Source organism: Staurois parvus, unplaced genomic scaffold (assembly GCF_062004578.1).
Source record: "Staurois parvus isolate SC_StPar_1 unplaced genomic scaffold, SC_StPar_1.0 ptg000438l, whole genome shotgun sequence".
In the NCBI taxonomy this organism is placed as follows: domain Eukaryota; kingdom Metazoa; phylum Chordata; class Amphibia; order Anura; family Ranidae; genus Staurois; species Staurois parvus.
In genome coordinates, this window is record NW_028318234.1 from 7,420,701 (window position 1) to 7,439,108 (window position 18,408).

Here is an 18,408-nt window from a genome sequence, read left to right on the forward strand (position 1 = left end):
CTGCTGTCAGGTGTTCAGGCGGCAACCCTGCCTTTCCCAGGAATTGACTGAAAGGAGTGTAGTGTAGTTGGCACCAAAGGTGTAAGATGATACAAAGTGAGATGAGTATACACACTTTTATTTACAGGTTCATTTTACACCTTCAAATAGCAGATGGTTTGTGAAGGGCCTGTGCAGTGCATGTTGAACTTGCATTTTACAGCAAAAGTCTGCTTTAATGATGGTGGGACAGCGCCATAGACGAAGTGAGCTTTGCAGCCAGAGCTGATGTCTTTGTTTTAAAACCTGCTAGGCAACTTTTTTATTTTAACGGTTTGTCTAGCTTTGACCTTTAATATAAAAGAGGCGTTCAAGTCAAACCGGGACTTTTAATTTTACAGGTATAAAAAAAGATGCTAGCGTGGCGATACTACACGCAGTAGTAAGTGGCAAGTGTGTCCTATTACTGATAGGTGGCGCACATGTTGCAGGTCAGTCCTGAGACTGTTAATCAAGATGGCAGACAACAGTGTTGGTGCGTGCATGGAACAGCGTGTGGAGATGAAGTTTCTTGTGAACGGAGGCTTAAAACCCGCAGATATCTACTTCCATCAGTGATGACCTTGGCCATGGTGGTTCCCAGCTCACAGCAGTCATTCCTGTGAACATTCAGCACGTGGAATGCCTGATCGTGGATAATTGAGGCATAACCTGTCATGAAACTGCACAAGAGATGAATATTTCTGTGGGAACAGTGAACACAATGATGATGAAGCAGGCTGTCCTAGGATGGTTCAGGCGTACAGACAAATTTTTCTATGCCGAAGCCTTCCAGGCATTAGTTAAATGCTGGGATTAGTGTATAAATGTAGCAGGGGAGTATATAAAAAAATAAATGCAGTTTCTACTTCTTGAAATTTGTTCATTTATTATATAAACTCAAAAGTTCCTGTTTGACTTGAACTCCTCTTGTATTTATTGAATAATAGAGGGTAAGTGTTCCTACAAGAAGACTGTTATCATTTGCTTGGCATTAGAAGTTAGAAAATGTTAGACTGCTGAAAAATATTTTTTAACTAGCTGTGCACATAGATAGGCTCACCTACATTGTCCTTGGCCACATGTGGGTACATATAAACCAAAGCGCTTGCTAACGTCCTGTTGTTTCGCATAAGGTAGGGAACTTGCCACACATTGTGCTAACTTTGTGTTGTATGTGTTAAGGACTCCAGTTGTGTTCTTTTAGAGGTAAAATGCAGGTCAACACGCCAAACTGTAGCATTCTGGACTTCTTTGTTAGCATGAACTATTCCTTTGAATGAAATGATGTGCACGCTTACTTTTTGATTGCATTGGAAATAGCGCTAAATGCAATGATATGGAAATAGCAAGGAATGCACTGCTATGCAGCCATGGTCATAGAGCTTTCAGTGTGTACTGGACATCATGAGATGTGTCAGTCATTTATGGAGAAATTATGTTCTCACTGTTCCTGTGTGGGTTTCCGCCGGGTACTCTGGCTTCCTCCCACACTCCAAAGACATGTTGGTAGGTGAATTGGTTCCTGTCTAACTTTGCGCTAATATATATGAATGTGAGTTATCAGGGACCTTAGCTTGTACGCTGCTTGAGGGCAAGGACTGATGTGAATGTACAATATATGTAAAGTGCTGTGTAAATTGACAGTGCTATATAAGTACTTGCAATAAATATAATAAATTAATGGTGAAATATATATAATTTGAAACACATTCCAAAATTAACTTATTTTAGCTGGCATTTTTCATTTTTGTCTTTTTTATGCAGAGACCCCCCGAGATTAATATACCTTCAAGCCAGGTTAATGAAAGCGAAAGGATTCCAGCAAATATGGGATTATTAAGTACTGCTCCTCATGGAATCCTGCCTTTAATTACTCCTGCATCAAACCAGCAAAAGACCCTGAATCTCCACCCACCCCCAGGAACAAATAACTTCAATGGATTTCCACTACTTAAACTACACACAGCACCCACTCTAATGTCATTAAACTTGCTATCTGGAGCACAAAGTTACTCAAGACTTAAAGATCGTCCTCCACTTAGGGAGGCATGGGGGCCATCAATTAGGCAACCCAGTGATCAGTCATCCAGTGACTTAAACCAGTCTCCATCCTATATTAGCAGTTCCACCACTAAAGCCAGCAAAAGGACAGAGAAGGCAACAAAATGGGCTCAGCCTGTGGTAAAAAGACACTCAAAACATTCAGTTGGTAACTTGTCTAAGCAAAATGTTCCTGTTGGCCAACCATTCCTGAAATCAGAGGAAAACAGATGGAGACCTGAAGAAAGATTGCTAGAAACATCACAGAACAATGCAGGAATGCCCTTATTACGTCTGCGTACCGACCCGGCAATGTATCTCCCATCCATGCCACATCCCAGCTTTACTGTATCAGTGGCGACACCTCACGCAGGGATATCTGACCAATCAAAGGGTCCACCAGTGGCTGGATTTACTCTACTGAAGGCCAGTTTACCCCAACAGATTCAGGTAATTTGAAGCCCATTGCCTCAGATTATTGTTGTAATGCTACAAGGTATGAAAGATGCTTTTCTGTAGACTTTGAAGACCTTCCTGTGCCATTTGTTAAATTACTTGTAAATCCTCACACAACCTTCGGAGTATTGGTTAACAATATTAGCCACCGTTTCTTACTTGAGGATAACCTAACCAGTACTTTATTCTTTTTTATGGAGGAAATATCAGACTGTTAAAACTAAGCTGTCAGTCTGACCCAGCGATGAAAGGGCTGAAGGGCTACGTGATACGCGAGGGATATTTAAGTTATGGATGCATGCTGACAGACTAAATCTCTTAACTGGTGTCTGATATCAGCAAGATTTCCCTGCCATTATCCTTAACCCTGTTAGGGGATTACAAGTGGCTGATACTAAGACTAAGCCCTGGTTCACACTGATGCGGTGCGGAATTTGCACACAGAAAACAGCGTTTTCTGTGCGAATTCCGCACCGCATCAGAAACGCACCCCGTTCATGCGAACCGCTGCGGGTGTGTATGTTAAGTTAACACACCAAAAGTGGTTCGCAATAGGTGTGAATACTCATGCAATTCGATTCTAGTGCACACCCAAAAAAGGGTTCTGCATGTTTTTGGTGCGGATGCACTGTTATTAGAGCCATACAAAATGTATGACTCCAATCGCACCGCACACAAATCACATGTGATTTGCACAGGAATGTGATGCGGTTTCTGTGCGAATCACATGCGATATACCGCACCGCTTATATGTGAACCCAGGCTCATTCAGATACTTTCTCAAGTATCAGTAAGGAGTCTCTGCCATTATCCTTCACCCTGTTAGGGGATTGCAAGAGGCTGATACTACGACTAATTCAGATACTTTCACTAGTATCGGCAAGGGGTTCCTGCTGTTACCCTTTACCATGTTAGGGGATTGGAAGAGACTAATTCAGATACTTTCACTAGTATCGGCAAGGGGTTCCTGCTGTTACCCTTTACCATGTTAGGGGATTGGAAGAGACTAATTCAGATACTTTCACTAGTATCGGCAAGGGGTTCCTGCTGTTACCCTTTACCGTGTTAGGGGGATTGGAAGAGGCTGATACCAAGAGATATTTTCTCTAGTATCAGCAAGATGTTCCTGCTGTTATCCTTCACCTTGTTAGGGGATTGCAAGAGGCTGATACTAAGACATTCAGATTTACTCTCTTGCATTTAAAAAATACATTTAATAATTTAATTAAAATAGAACTGCATTAAATGTGTCTCTTATATTTGCCTGGAGTTCAGCTTTGAAGTTTTTATCATTGCAATTCTATATATACATGTTTGTTCTATTTTAGGATTATATAGATTGGCCTTAAATAAATCTATCATGAGAGATATAGGAGGATTACAATTGCAGACCTCTTTCTGCATATACTAGTTCCCTGATTGTATGGTTCAGTACTTTGTAAATCAATGACTTAGAAAAACTATGGATATTAGGAAAGGCAAAAAAAAGTGCAAATTTGCATACTTGTTCGGGGTCAGTTACTTCTTGAAGTATTGAAACCATAGGGTCAAAATGACAACCAGGCACCTCTCATTTTTAGAAGGAGATTAGCAATGGCATCCTCCATGTTTTACTCATGACATACTTTCTTTAAAAAAAATAAAATTTAGGTTTTTTTTTTTATATTTCCCTGCATGCCAGCTTCATTTCTACTGAGTGCTGCATTAACATGACAGACAGGCCTATCTTCAAGTTAAAGTCACTTAAAGGAGCTGTTCTTTACACGGTGTGACTGCCAGGTGAAGTGTTAACTGTTGCAAATGTGGGAAGGCAGGAGGATCCAGGCAAATGCAGTACCGCAAGTCATGAAAAAAAATAGACATATTGCAGTGGCAATTAAATTACAGGTGTATCGGTCAACATACAGTATACAAGTGGCATGTCTGTCCGTGGTGTTTGACTTCACTGAAAGAGACCTTGTGTTATGTTTCGTCAGAGTCTACAGATCAGTCCCACTCCTAGGCTCATCCCCCTGCAGAACCTGATTGCGTTTGAACGAGATGCAGCACAAAGAGGTGAACCAGAAAGTTTTCAGCTGCTAAAAGCCAACATTCATCCTTTTGAAGAAGTGGGGAATGATGGAGACAGTATTAAAAGGTACAGAACAAAATATGAAATTTTTTTTTTTCTGTATGTCTTTTAGAGTGTGTATGAATTCTGAGATGCAGGTGTAGAGTGCCTACACAAGAATTCCATTCCTTATTTTACAAGGGCTTCTTCAATATGCAATGATGTACATGCAAAATGGATATCATTGGCATATAAGAAGCTTTTTTTTTTTTTCTTTTACAAAGAGCTTTATTGAGGGTTAAGCAAAGAAAAACAGACATTCGGAATACAAGTTCAATGACCAGCAAATATAAATTGTATTGGGCAAGTGGAAGCCTTTTCAAGGTATACATTGATAGAGGCATAAACTGAAAGGTTTACATAAGAGTCTTTTAGAAAAGGATGAGGGAAGGGAATGGGAAGGGAACGATAAGCAAACCTTTGTGGGTCACTGATAATGAAGACTCTAAAAGGAATATTTTGCAGCATCAACATTATAGAAAACATGAGAGGCACGGAAAGAGACCCCTCCAAAGAATGATACATGTTCTAAACCTTGGATTCATAAAGAGATCTAGGTTGCAAAGATAGTATTGCAGATGTAACCCATAAAACAGCAAACACAAACTGTAAAATATGTTTAAATACAGATTGGACAGGAGGATAAAAGAGGACAAACAGTGGAAAGACACGGACAACAACAACATCAACAAAAAAAAAAAAAAGAAGGGGGGGAAGGAGGGCTCCGGGGCGATCACAGCAGAATCCATTCTTATATCGACAGAAGGGACTGAACCAGTTCAGCGACATGGAGACTTATAAAAAGGAAGATTTAGTCCACCGCGTTCCCCAGGAGCCCTGAATTTTTTTTTTACAAAAACACACATGACAAAAGACAAGGAAAAGGGAGTAAAGAAGGAAGGAACGGACAAGAAGGCATCTGATATACATGCAAGATATCTGAGATACATTAAGGTTAATTCAAACAATATAACAGTCAGCTGTAGGTAGAATACCCACATAGAGGCGAGGTAGCGGGCGGGACACCCAGTCCGCCCCAATAGCTGACCTGACTCCAGAAGCGGAGGGGCAGAACGGCGGTATGACGGTCCGCCCGTTCCGGCGATCCACCCCAGCCGCAGATTCAGGAAACACCGCGGCTTCACACGCCACGGTAGGCCGCAGACTGTCCCGCGCCCCGGATGCTTGGAGAAGGGGCAGAATGTCACAGCACCCCTCCTCGGGTGTCAGGGAGGGTACCTGCAGTCGGGAATCTGCAGCGGATGGCCGCTGCATGTAGGATGGCGGCGGATGGGAGCTCAGGGTGTCGGAGCTCGGGAAGAGACATCTGCTCCCGATGCCATCTTGGACACGATAACACCAGCCTTGTAAATACCCAATTTTTTGCTAGAGTCCTAAGGTGATGGACCTCTTCTATACTACAGTAAAAGCGGTACATCTGGAAATCACACAAAGGAATAACCTAACCCGTAGCTATGGCTGAGACCAGGCTAAAGGCAGCCATGACAAAACCTCAGGCTGAAGGTCAGCACAACACTCAAACTCTGTGTGATGATCCTTCACTTGCACTGGAGCTGAAATTGATTTTAACACCAGTCTCTGCATCCGACTGTAGTTCTATATCTCAGACAGATAATAGCATTAATACAGTCATCTTTGTCCAGGGCAACAAAATACCACATTCCTCCATCTCTGGTGTCTCTACCTGAGTCAGATCCCGATGTGCCTGCCTAGATGGGGCAAACAGAAAAGAAAATGATGAGGTTATAGAGGTGGTATTAGAGGATGGTGCAAAAGATTAAAAGATTTTCAACCCCCCCACATTCTTACACCTGAAACTTCGTGCAAACCTATAAAGACATTCCTTGTTCATGAACAAATAGACTAGACAATCCATGACAACTGGATCACTTCAGAAAAGATTTTGACTTCTGCAAAAATCTGCTCTGTTCCTGTAGTTGATCATAGTGTCTCAGCCTTACCCATCTCACTGTGCCAACTGACATTGTTCCTTCATTTAAAGATTCTGTAGACAGGAAGTTTGAAATGCTATTAAAGGCTGTACTTACACTTGCAGGCCTAGCCCTGCAGGCAATTGTTGCTGAAGTGCCAGTATGTCAAATTGCAGCAAACTGGACTAGGGCAATGAAAAAACATTATCCTGTTTTCCAGGACAATGTTTTAAAACCGTAGTAAACCGCAAAAAAATAAAACAAAAAAATCTTCTCCCTGCAAGATAAGAGCATAATATGCTAGTATGCATCGAATACTAGCACATTATGAAAGACTTGCCGTAAAATGAAGCCCTCCAGTGGAGCGCTGTCAGTGCTCCCCAAGGCTTTCATCTTCACCCAGTCTTCCTTCTAGGTTTGCGGGCTGTGGCCGTTTGACTGGCCGAGTAGCATTCACATCACTACTGCGCATACGCACGGGAGTACATATTAAAGGCTTACCTGTAGGAATAAAAAGACAAAACAGAACTTTACTACCACTTTAACAGGGAATTTACAACAATTACCTTCTGCTCTTCTCTTTGCTGCGATGAGACACATTTCCAGAATGGCTTTAATCTCAATACACGTGCAGAATCCTGTGAATCAAAGCCTGGACAAACGAAGTTGCCTGTAAAAAGGGCCTCACACATATACCCTTTCAAGGTAGAAATCTTTTTGGGGAGGCACTTGACTAGTTCATAAAATATGTCACAGGAGTAAAGGTTTTACTTTCACAGCAGACTATCCCAAAACCCCCCTCCTTGGGAGCCTCAACCTCCTCAAAATGCAGAGCACCTAATCTCTGTACTCAGGCTTCATCTTCATAACCTAAGTTCAGCCCTTCCTTCTGGTGCAAGACATGGGACGTAAAGCCCACCAAGTCTTCCCCAAAGCCCTCTTTCAATTGAAAGGGGCAACCTCACTCATAGGAGTATGTGTGTGTGTGGGGGGGGGGGGTGTTAGGTAATCTGTCAGAGTTTTCCCCTCTCTGGGTCACAGATGTCTGAGTCCAGGCAGTGGTTTCAAAGGGGTACAAAATTGTTCTGTACTCTATCCCTTCACCACTTTCTTCTCTCAAATGAACCAAAAACTTCCCAAGGACAGTCAGAGTTCTACCAAGTTGATGTCAGATCTTCTACCACAAGGTTCTTGTAGCAGTACTGTGAATTTGGGTATTTTGACCCTTATAGTTTTTGCTGGGCCTTGTTGGCACAGTTCTGTTTGCCTAGATATGGTATTTACATGCAAGTCCAAAATCATCTTTTATTTATATATTTGGACTATACCATGCTGCCATTTTTAATGTTAACATAATAAGCATAATGTTTGCCAACAGACCAAGTCTTTTTGCAAATTATATACCAACGCAAGAAGCAATCAATCTGTATATCGTCTGCACTTTTCTATTTTAGACAAAAGAGGCGAACTCTGAAAGAAAAAGGCGAGAAGAAAGAAAAGAAAACATCTGTTACATTTCGTCCAGAAGACTCAATCATCATTCCAAATAACTTTGATGAAGTTGTGGAAAAAGAGGTAACTTCATTTCTCTCCCGTGGTCTTTTGTCACTAACTTTGTGCAGCACCAATGGATGGCTGTAAAGACAGATTACCTGTGCATTAACCTGATGTCTGTCTTTATCTCTAGAAAGAACTTCATCATAAACCTAATTTAATGGAGAGCAATGAATTTGTACTTCCATTAGGTAAGTAAAAGTAATATATATACAGGGAATACTGTAAAGTAGACATGTCAAACTCAAGTCCAAGGCAGTTACACCTTCATTCGTGGGCAACACTTTGACAGATATAAATGGTTATTCCAAATGGTTCCAAAAGATAGCTACAGCGCTGTTGTCCAGTTCTGGGAGGGCGTCATACGACGCCTCCTAGAATGTGCCCTCAGCGGCACGCACCTGGCACTGTCAGTAATCGCTGTCTCCTATGGACACAGCTGATCACATGGCTAGGTAAACGGCCAATCACAGTGGCCTTTTACCATGTGATCAGCTGTGTCCAATGACACAGCTGATCACAAAGTAAATACAATTGCCAGTTATCGGCAGCACTTTCTTCACGCTGTCTCAACGTGAGGACAGTACTGCCAATAACCGGCAAATGTCACCGACCAGATCTGCACTGAATTAGGGCACTGATTACCATTGCCCTGGCTGCATATCAGTGCTGTCTATCAGTGCTGCCTATCTGCAGCCTCATCAACACACATCAGTGAACACACCATCACAATGGCCTGATGAGCTTAATTACAATCTACGGAGGGAAGTGCTGTCTTACAAATACAGGGGTTGCCCAAAAAAGTTTTCCAAAAACATGGCCCTCGTGGCTGTCTTCTAATGATTCCATGTGCTCCTTACCCATGGCTGCTGATTAGAGGGGATAGGTAATTTCTCTAGCAACTGCAGAAAGTTTATTGCGATACATATCCTACATTGGAATATTGAAATGGCTTTTGACATGGATTTTCGCTGAGGGTCGTGGGAATACTTTTCAATGTATGAGTAAAAGTTTTAAGTCTTGTGAACCCCTCCAATGCACAATCTTTACACTGTGTGCCTTCAACACTTTGTTTTTCTTTGAACTGTGTATTCTGTTTCTCATCTGCATTGAAATACTTGTATTTTTTTTATTTAACTGGAAAATACTTAAAAAAATAAAAATAAATAAATAAATACCCGATTTAAAAAAAAAAGTGACAGAGACTGTTTGGGACAATGCTTTAACACAGAGCTGGGCAAATTGCCACCCCAGGGTCACATATGGCCCTTTGGCTGTCCTTGTCTGGCTTGCAGTGCCTCCGCTGTTGGCTTCCTCACTGAGGAAGTGACACTAGGAAGTCCTGGGTATACCACTTGACTCCTGACAGTTAAACAGAGCAGTGCTGAAGTGAGGAAACTTCTGTGTTGCTGGGTAAAGGAAGAGTTTAGTGAGAGTTTCTTGCTTTGCCCTGTATGGATAACGCAGGGGGGCACTCTGAAAGGAGGATGCTGTATCACTTTGTGACCTTTTCAGCTAACTGTACCACATCCCTAGTGGGATTGTAGCATGCAGCGTCTGAACTGAGGATATCTTTCTTTCAGGCACATTTGAAACGGAGTTGACAGATCAGATCCCAGGCCCTCTGCTTCCAACTATGGCAGAATTACATTATTTGGCTTCCTTAACGAAAAGACCACCTGCCGTTCATGATGCCAGCACCAACACAGCCTTTGGTAAATGTGCATTATCACAAATGTCACACTCATTTGATATTTTATATTCAGTTATCTAGGGTATGTTCATGTCAGCCAGAAGCCATACTGGCCTATGCTACAATGATGTATTGATCCACTGACATGAAGCTACTGTATTCATCTTTTACCCCTTGTTGCTTCCAATGTTTCTGTTTAGAGTTGGAGAAAATCCTGTCAAATTTAAAGGGCCTGTATATAAATCCAGCCAGAGTGAGCTGTCAAAGTTAACAGGAAGAAAGTGCAAAGGGGACTTCACAACTCTGGATCTAAGGTCTCATTCAGATGGGCAATGAGCTGCTTCTAATAAAAATAAATTAACCGCTTCCCGACCGCCATTTCGCATAACTACTGCTACAGGACGGCAGGGCTGCGCACAATCATGTGTATAAATACATGTGATTTTGTATTTCTGGGTAGGAGGTGTGCGTGCCCCCTACCTGCACTGCCATTGGTGGGTACAGCTGTCGATCACCAGGTCCTGGCCGGAGATTCTCCACTGAGGAACACTGGCGGAAGAGGTCTGTATGTAAACTATACAGATCTCTTCACTGTCAGCACCAGTATGCTGCTTTGTATTGCTCTGCATAGCAGAGCAATACAAAGCAGCATGCTTACATAGTAAAGCACACACAGACAACATAGTAAAACAGCACACGGTTAACCCTTCCTGCCCAGTGTCATTAGTACAGTGTCAGTGCTTTTTATTAGCACTGATCACTGTATTAGTGTCACTAGGGATGTCAGTGGCTGTCAGTTCCCCCCATGTCAGAATGCCCGTCGCAGTCCCGCTATAAGTCGCTGATTGCCGCCATTACTAGTATAAGAAAAAAAATTCCAGTGTATATATACCGGCATTTGTAGACACTATAACTTTCATGCAAACCAATTAATTTACATGTATTGGGATTTTTTTTTTTTTTTAGCAAAGACATGTAGCAGAATACGTTTTGGCCTAAATTTATGATGAAATTTGATGTTTTATAGGAAAAAGTCAAAAATATTGTATTTGTTTTTTTTCAAAATTGTGGGTCTTTTTTTATAGCGCAAAAAATAAAAACTGCAGAGGCGATCAATACCACCTAAAGAAAGCTCTATTTGTGGGGGAAAAAAAGGACATAAATTTCATTTGGCTGCAGCGCAATTGTCAGTTAAAGTAACGCAGCACCGTATCGCAAAAAATGGCCTGATCGGGAAGGGGGGTAAATCCTCTGGAGGGTTAATATATAAAAAAAAGATTCTAAATATAAAAATAAATTAAAATATAATAGGCTTTGATTAACTCTATGGGGCTTTGAATTGTGGAGCTGCAAAGGTGTGACAAAGCCCCATCACCTTTTGTTTTACAGGGAAATGATGATGTATTTTTAGTAAGGGTATATTTTGAGTTAATAACAAATGCTATTGTATGATAATAGCTCCTGTCTAGTTACCAAGCATTGGTGCCTTAAAGGATAAGTTCACTTTTTCCACAAAAATAATAAATGCACATTTTTTTGCCTGTAGGAGCCTGTAAAGCATTGCACCAGCGATCAGCAGATCACTGATGCTACGCAGGTCTCCTGCAGATTTGTCAGTATATCTGCTGACCCGTACGGTATGTATGAGCATACTGACAGGAAAAGTCATTGGACTGCAATGACAGGAAGATTTCACTGAAAACTACAAGCCGACAGCTACTAAGGCTTTCAAGACTTGTGGTGCATTCATTCACGGAACTCTGTGAATGAATGACGCAGCCATGTGGGCGGAGCCCCGCACGGCCACGCTGGTCTCAAATCTGACATAGTACAGGGAACTTTTTCCAGTACTTCTGTCAGAGGGGGGGTGGGCAGTGGGCAGCGGCTGCAGCACTGGGAACATGTTACATGTTCCACCCTAAAAATGGTTGGAATTTGTAACATCTTCCCAAAAGTGAACTTATCCTTTAAAGTGATATTAAAGGCAGATATATATTTTTTGTAAATAACAAACATGTTATATGGCAATGGTTTTGTACAGAAGAGCCACCTCTTCTCGGATCCCCCACTTTCGCTCCTGGCCCCTCTCTTCTGCCGAGTGACCCCATAGCAAGCAGCTTCCTATGAGGGCGCCCGAGCAGGCTCTCTTCCATGACCCTGCTCTCTCCTCATTGGCTCACTGGCTGTGATTGACAATAGCAGAAGCCAATGGCTCCCGCTGCTATCTGGGACCTGGGAGAGCCAAGGCTCCTGTGCACATCGCAGGATCGGAATCAGGCTCAGGTATGCATTAGAGGGGGCTGCTGCACATAGAAGGTTTGTTACCTTTATGCATTGAATGCATGAAAGTAAAAAATCCTGAGCCTTTTCAACCACTTTAAAGTTTAATATTAATATTCAAGGACACTTATCTGCATAATTTTTAACCGTTTCCATACCGGGCACTTTTACCCCCTTCCTGCCCAGGCCATTTTTCAGGTTTCAGCGCTCTCACACTTTGAATGACAATTGCGCGGTCATACAACATTGTACCCAAACTAACATTTTATCATTTTCTTCACACAACTAGAGCTTTCTTTTGGTGGTATTTAATCACCGCCGGGGTTTTTATTTTTTGCTAAATTAACAAAAAAAGGCAGAATATTTTGAAAAAAAAACCACGTGTTTTCTTTGTTTCTGTTAAAAAAGTTTGCAAATAAATAATTGTTCTTCATAAATTTAGGCCGAGATGTATTCTGCTACATGTCTTTGGTGAAATTAACCCAAATTAGGATGTATTATTTAGTCTGTAGGAAAGTTATAGAGTTCACAAACTATGGTATAGATCTGAATATTGATCAATCCTGAAGTACTGACAGCCAATCTAATTTCTTGAGGTCCAAGAATGTCAGAACAGTACAGATATCCCAAAATGACCCCTTTTTGCAAAGTAGACAGTTCAACGTATTTCATAAGAGGCATGGCAAGTTTTTTTAAGTTGTATTTTTTTGTCATAGTTTTTCAAAAATTTTAAAAATGATTTTCACAATTTTTTTTTTTTTTACATACTGTCACCAGTGCAGTACAGCGTCATCATATAACTGGCATGGCGGTGATCAGGGACACTGACTGGTGACAGTATGAAAAAAAAATATATACAATTTTTTTTTTATTATTATTATTTTTAATTCTTTATTACTTTTTTTTTTTTACTATTTTTTTTTCATATTTCACTATGACCAAAGTAGTACAATGTTACCATAGTAAGGAAGTGATCAGTATTTTTTTTTTACACAATTTGCTTATAGCAAAGAATTACTTTGCTATAAGCAAGCATTTACCTGAATGACATCGATTCATTCAGGGTTTTTTTTTTTTTTTGTGCTTAGCTGTGATTTGGCCACAGCTAATCACATGATACAGCTGGGCTGTGATTAGCCTGGCTTGTGCATGTGATCGCTGTGACCAATCACAGCTACACACACTAGTATACAATGGATGGCATGAATGAAGCCATCCATTGTATACAACTGTCATGTGACCTGCTGTGATTGGTCACAGCAGGTCACATGGTATCGGCAACGGGGCCAGTACTCAGATCTGTCATCGGCCGTGTCCGAGGTACACGGCTGGTGACTGATCGCACCGCTCTGCAGGTGTGCAAACTGCGCATGCCCGGGAGGACGCCATATGGCGTCCACCCGGAACACTAAGGGATTTTGCCGGCCGCCATTCGGCCATTGGCCGGGCGGCTAATAGTTAAGTGTCTATACACCAAGTTTAACACATGCCCTTCACCACCGACCATCAAAATAAATATCCAGTCATCCCCAATGTAATCAACACTCCCCCTTGTGCAGCTTTAATCTGATGTTTAGAAAAGCACTCACCTACTCCAATATCTCTCGCTTACACAGTATGTCATAAATGATTGAATGTGTGAACTACAGTCCTCCATTTCTTGGGCGATTATGAATTTCCAATAAGTAGGTAATATGAAAAGCCTTCAAAGGCTGCCCAAACCATTCTGCATTTGGAAAGGAACTTATGACCACATGTCGAGTAGGCTATATGCTTTCTCTGTTGGCTGTCCAACAGTAAAAAAGTATTCCTTCAATCAAATGGAATTGTTGGTGGTGGATGTCTTCAGTACATGAATATATATCTCTTGCTGTACCTGTCAGTGCTTATGATGCTTTGTCCTGCTCCTTTCACCCTTTACTGTAGCCTCCAAGTCACTTATGAACGTGGGAACAAGCTGTGAAACATTTCCTAGCAGTCCTGTTTTGGCATTTACTCCTGCTTCAGGTCTACTCTATGCACTTTTTTCTTTGCATGCTAGTTTGTTTTGCCCATTACAGTGTCCCTTTATAGTGCAAAAAGCATTTTATAGAATAAAAACTTTAACATCTTCTGTCCTCTGAATTTAAACATTAATTTCACGTTTGCCATTTTAATATAGATTACCAGTTGCAGTGTTACTTAGTTATCCACTATGGGTTTGTCACAATAAGGAAGATTTGTGCATATGTGGCCCTCCATTGCCATTTAAAGTTATTTTGCCTATGCAGGGCAGAATAAAAGGCTCTTTTTTACATAATTCTCCAGCTGACCCCCCATTCCCCCCCAGCATGATATACATTTACTTTTCACTGCTCCCTCGGGAAAAGAAAGCCTTCTATAAATTTCAGACCTATAAAGCTCACACAGAGTTACGAACCCCCATGTGACAGTGCTGGTCCACAAGCAAAGTCACATAGTAGAAGGGAAGTGACTCGTGCCCACTGTTGATGCCAAGTTTTTTGTTTCACTCTGATGAAAAGAGCACCAGAGATTGAAGGAAAAGTGACTATATTGTGCTGGGGAGCGGAGGAATTAAGTGAATCTCTGAATGGGTAAAGAAAAGAGTTTCTTTTTTACCTTGATTTTAGCATCAGCCAATGTCTTATCAGATTTAAATTTGATGCACATTTTAAAATGTATTTGTTGGCAGTCTCCCAAACAGTGAGGAACCCTGGAGGTCTTCGTATGTCACATACCACACTATGGCGTAATGCCAGTTTGCCTAAGTGCATTTATCCTGTCATGCTCAATCGTTAAATATAGGTTTGGCGGCCAGGTTTGACACCCTTGGACTGAGTCATTGTTCTCTTGCCATAATCCAGTCTTATGCACAATACATATCAGTTAAAAGCATGTGTAGGGCAATCTTTTGTAACACCGTGCGAGTCCAGCATTTCATGAAGTTTTTTTTTTTTGTTTTTTTTTGGGGGGGGGGGGGGATTTCCCAATTGATCTCCTTGGTGATCAAAAGTAACTCTGTGTCATGGTTCACTAGATTTCAGCTGTAAAAATAATTATTATAATACTATCTGGAAAAAAAAAAAGAAAAGTATAAATGTCAGATTCATTATTTATATTCAGATGCCATTAATAGCAGAATCTCTGACTGCTGCAAAGACCTTTTTACTTGTGTGACAAGGGGTGCAGCATGCCTGTTAAACAGACAGCGAGCTGTACACACAGGCCGAAAGTCAGCTGGTTCCTGCCAAACCTACCGTTTTTGTCTGATTTTTGCCTGTGTGTACCCAGCTCTATTCCTGTGATTCCTCCCCCCCTCACTTGGTTTTTCATGCATGGCCTCAATAACGAATAGGGTGGCTCGGGAAGTGGGAGTAGCCCAGGTTGTACTTACCTGTTTGCGTTTATAACTTTAGCTTTAGCTGTTTGTTTTTCTGGATCTGCTGATCATTTTTGCATGCAGTTGTTAACTAAAGATTACCTCTGCTTGTGTCTTTAACGTATACATATTTTAATGTTGTTTAGGTTTATAACCTGTTTAGTTTTAGCTGCAGTGAATTCAGTTGTCCAGTCTCAATACATTTACTACTGAAAGTATACAAACACGAAAGATTGTTTAGCATGAATGAATGTAGCCATTGCAGACAATGTCTGACTACATCTGCAAAGATCTGCTCCGAGTGCAGTAATACTCTGCACTATTCATAGGTCATGACCCATACTTTAGCTCACCATCCTTAGTCACGACACTAAGATTAATGAATGGCGTATGCGGCATATCAAGAGATGTAGAATATTCTGCATCACTGTTTTTCCTCTTGCTGCAGCTCCCATTGCATCTCCTATCCCGCTTGAGGAGAAAAGAACAGAAGAACTTCGGAGCAATCCTTTTGCCCCTTCTGCTCTTGCTGCAGATCTGATCTCACAGCTTTCTTTCAGATGTCATTTTGTGTCATTGTAAAACTTCCTAACATACAACTTATCATACTAAGGAGTTTGTTGGGTTCAACCACTTGGTGGAACAATGAGCTTGAAGTAAAACCTCATCAGATGCGCAACCTTTATGCACATATGTATATATGTATATCCCCTGGATGTCTGCTGAAAATCCCCTTCAGAACCGGATCAGCCTGGTCTGGTCACAAACCGATATGAATCCCCTTCCCCTGGACAGTTTGCAGCACCTATGGCTCCACTCCGGAATGGGCTCTGTACAGGTATCCGCTCACAAGGAAGGGAAGATGGAGATGACAGATAACCACCCTCCAGCGGTGCAGCCTCTGACGTGAGGATGTCTGACGTTCACAGAGTGACGTAACCACGAGCGGAGAACCGTGGAAGAATCCTCCTCAGCTTCCTGCTGGTGATTCTACCGTTACTGCAACCGCCTCAGCCAGCCGACGCGGCTGCTCTCACCATTTAAAACCAGTGCCCAGGGGAAGGGGAATCATATCGGTTTGTGACCAGACCAGGCTGATCCAGTTCTGAAGGGGATTTTCAGCAGACATCCAGGGGATATACATATATACATATGCGCATAAAGGTTGCGCATCTGGTCAGTGCGTATTCCTAACAATTTCACGGCACGTCACCAGGATGTTGTAAGGAGCACCTACAGTTGTGTTCAAAATAATAGCAGTCAGACATCACTAACCTGATCAATCACTGTTTTTGGTAGAAATTATATTTCTACATGGCAAATAATTTACTAGCAGGTGTAGTAGAGTAATAGAAATCCAACAGACCCAACAGTCATGACATGCATGCTGCTGATTCTGTGTAATTGAATCACTAATTGAAAGGGGCGTGTTCAAAATAATAGTAGTGTGGAGTTCTATTAGGTCATTTATTCTTTGAAAAACAGGTGGCAATTATTGCCCTTATTTAAGGAAGGAAGGCAGCAAATGTTGTACATGCTAGTTACAGTGCATTTCTCTCTGAAATTCTGAGGAAAATGGGTCGTTCCAGACATTGTTCAGAAGAACAGCATACCTTGATTAAAAAGTTGATTGGAGAGGGGAAAACATATAAAGAAGTGCAGAAAATGATAGGCTGCTCAGCTAAAATGATCGCAAATGCTTTAAAATGGCAACCAAAACCTGAAAGACGTGGAAGAAAGTGAAAAACTATCATTCGAATGGATAGAAGAACAGCCAAAATGGCAAGGACTCAGCCAACAATCAGCTCCAGGAAGATCAAAGAAGGTGTAAAGTTCCCTGTGAGTACTGTTACAATTAGAAGACGCCTATGTGAAGCCAAGCTATCTGCAAGAAGCCCCCGCAAAGTCCCACTGTTGAAAAAAAGACATGTGCTGAAGAGGTTACAATTTGCCAAAGAGCACATTGACTGGCCTAAAGAGAAATGGCGCAACATTTTGTGGACTGATGAAAGTAAGATTGTTCTTTTTGGGTCTAGTGGCCGGAGACAGTTTGTCAGACGACCCCCAAACACTGAATTCAAGCCACAGTACACTGTGAAGACAGTGAAGCATGGTGGTGCAAGCATCATGATATGGGGATGTTTCTCATACTACGGTGTTGGGCCTATTTATCGCATACCAGGGATCATGGATCAGTTTAAATACATCAGAATACTTGAAGAGGTCATGCTGCCCAAACACACCAGTAAACGTGCAACATCTTGGTTCCAGACCAACAAGATTGACGTTATGGAGTGGCCAGCCCAATCCCCGGATTTTAATCCAATAGAAATCTTGTGAGGTGACATCAAAAATGCAGTTTCTGAGGCAAAACCAAGAAATAGAGAAGAACTGTGGAATGTAGTCCAATCATCCTGGGCTGGAATACCTGATCACAGGTGCCAGAAGTTGGGTGACTCCATGCAACACAGATGTACAGCAGTTCTCAGAAACAGTGCTTATACAACCAAATATTCATTAAGTGATTCAAAGGAAAGCAAAATCTTCAAACATTTTTCAGTTTATATAATGAATGTTTGAGTTTGTAAAGAAGAATACAAACACTGCTATTTTTTTGAACAGTCTAATATTCACTTTTCTTAAAGTTTTTTAGAGGAACAACACAAATTTGATATATTTTTCTTCATGTTTTGATTTGGAATAGAATGTGTCGTGTTCCCAATGCATTTGTGTGTATGGAAATAAAAGCTATTAGAAGGATTTTGAGCTTTATTCACTTTTTTCAACACACTGCTATTATTTTGAACACAACTGTACCTGAGATCCTACTCAGATGAATCATCACTTTTAAGCACTATATATGAACTGTTTTTCAGGACTATATACAGTTATTTACACCCAGCACACTGTCAGTGCTCACTAT

General features: G+C 41.4%; 1 protein-coding gene across 4 annotated transcripts in view; it reads left to right on the plus strand.

Annotated features, from left to right (window-relative positions):
* The window catches only part of CPLANE1 (ciliogenesis and planar polarity effector complex subunit 1), a 163,988-nt gene that overhangs the window by 96,527 nt on the left and 49,053 nt on the right, over positions 1 to 18,408 (plus strand). For 3 of the 4 annotated variants that reach the window (XM_089687835.1, XM_089687836.1, XM_089687838.1), the window contains exons 33-38: positions 1,786 to 2,511; positions 4,494 to 4,654; positions 8,034 to 8,154; positions 8,267 to 8,324; positions 9,717 to 9,848; positions 14,033 to 14,113. In XM_089687835.1, the coding sequence (XP_089543961.1) occupies positions 1,786 to 2,511; positions 4,494 to 4,654; positions 8,034 to 8,154; positions 8,267 to 8,324; positions 9,717 to 9,848; positions 14,033 to 14,113 (1,279 nt within the window). The remainder of the gene's footprint in view (positions 1 to 1,785; positions 2,512 to 4,493; positions 4,655 to 8,033; positions 8,155 to 8,266; positions 8,325 to 9,716; positions 9,849 to 14,032; positions 14,114 to 18,408) is intronic. The other variant, XM_089687837.1, reaches the window with a different exon arrangement.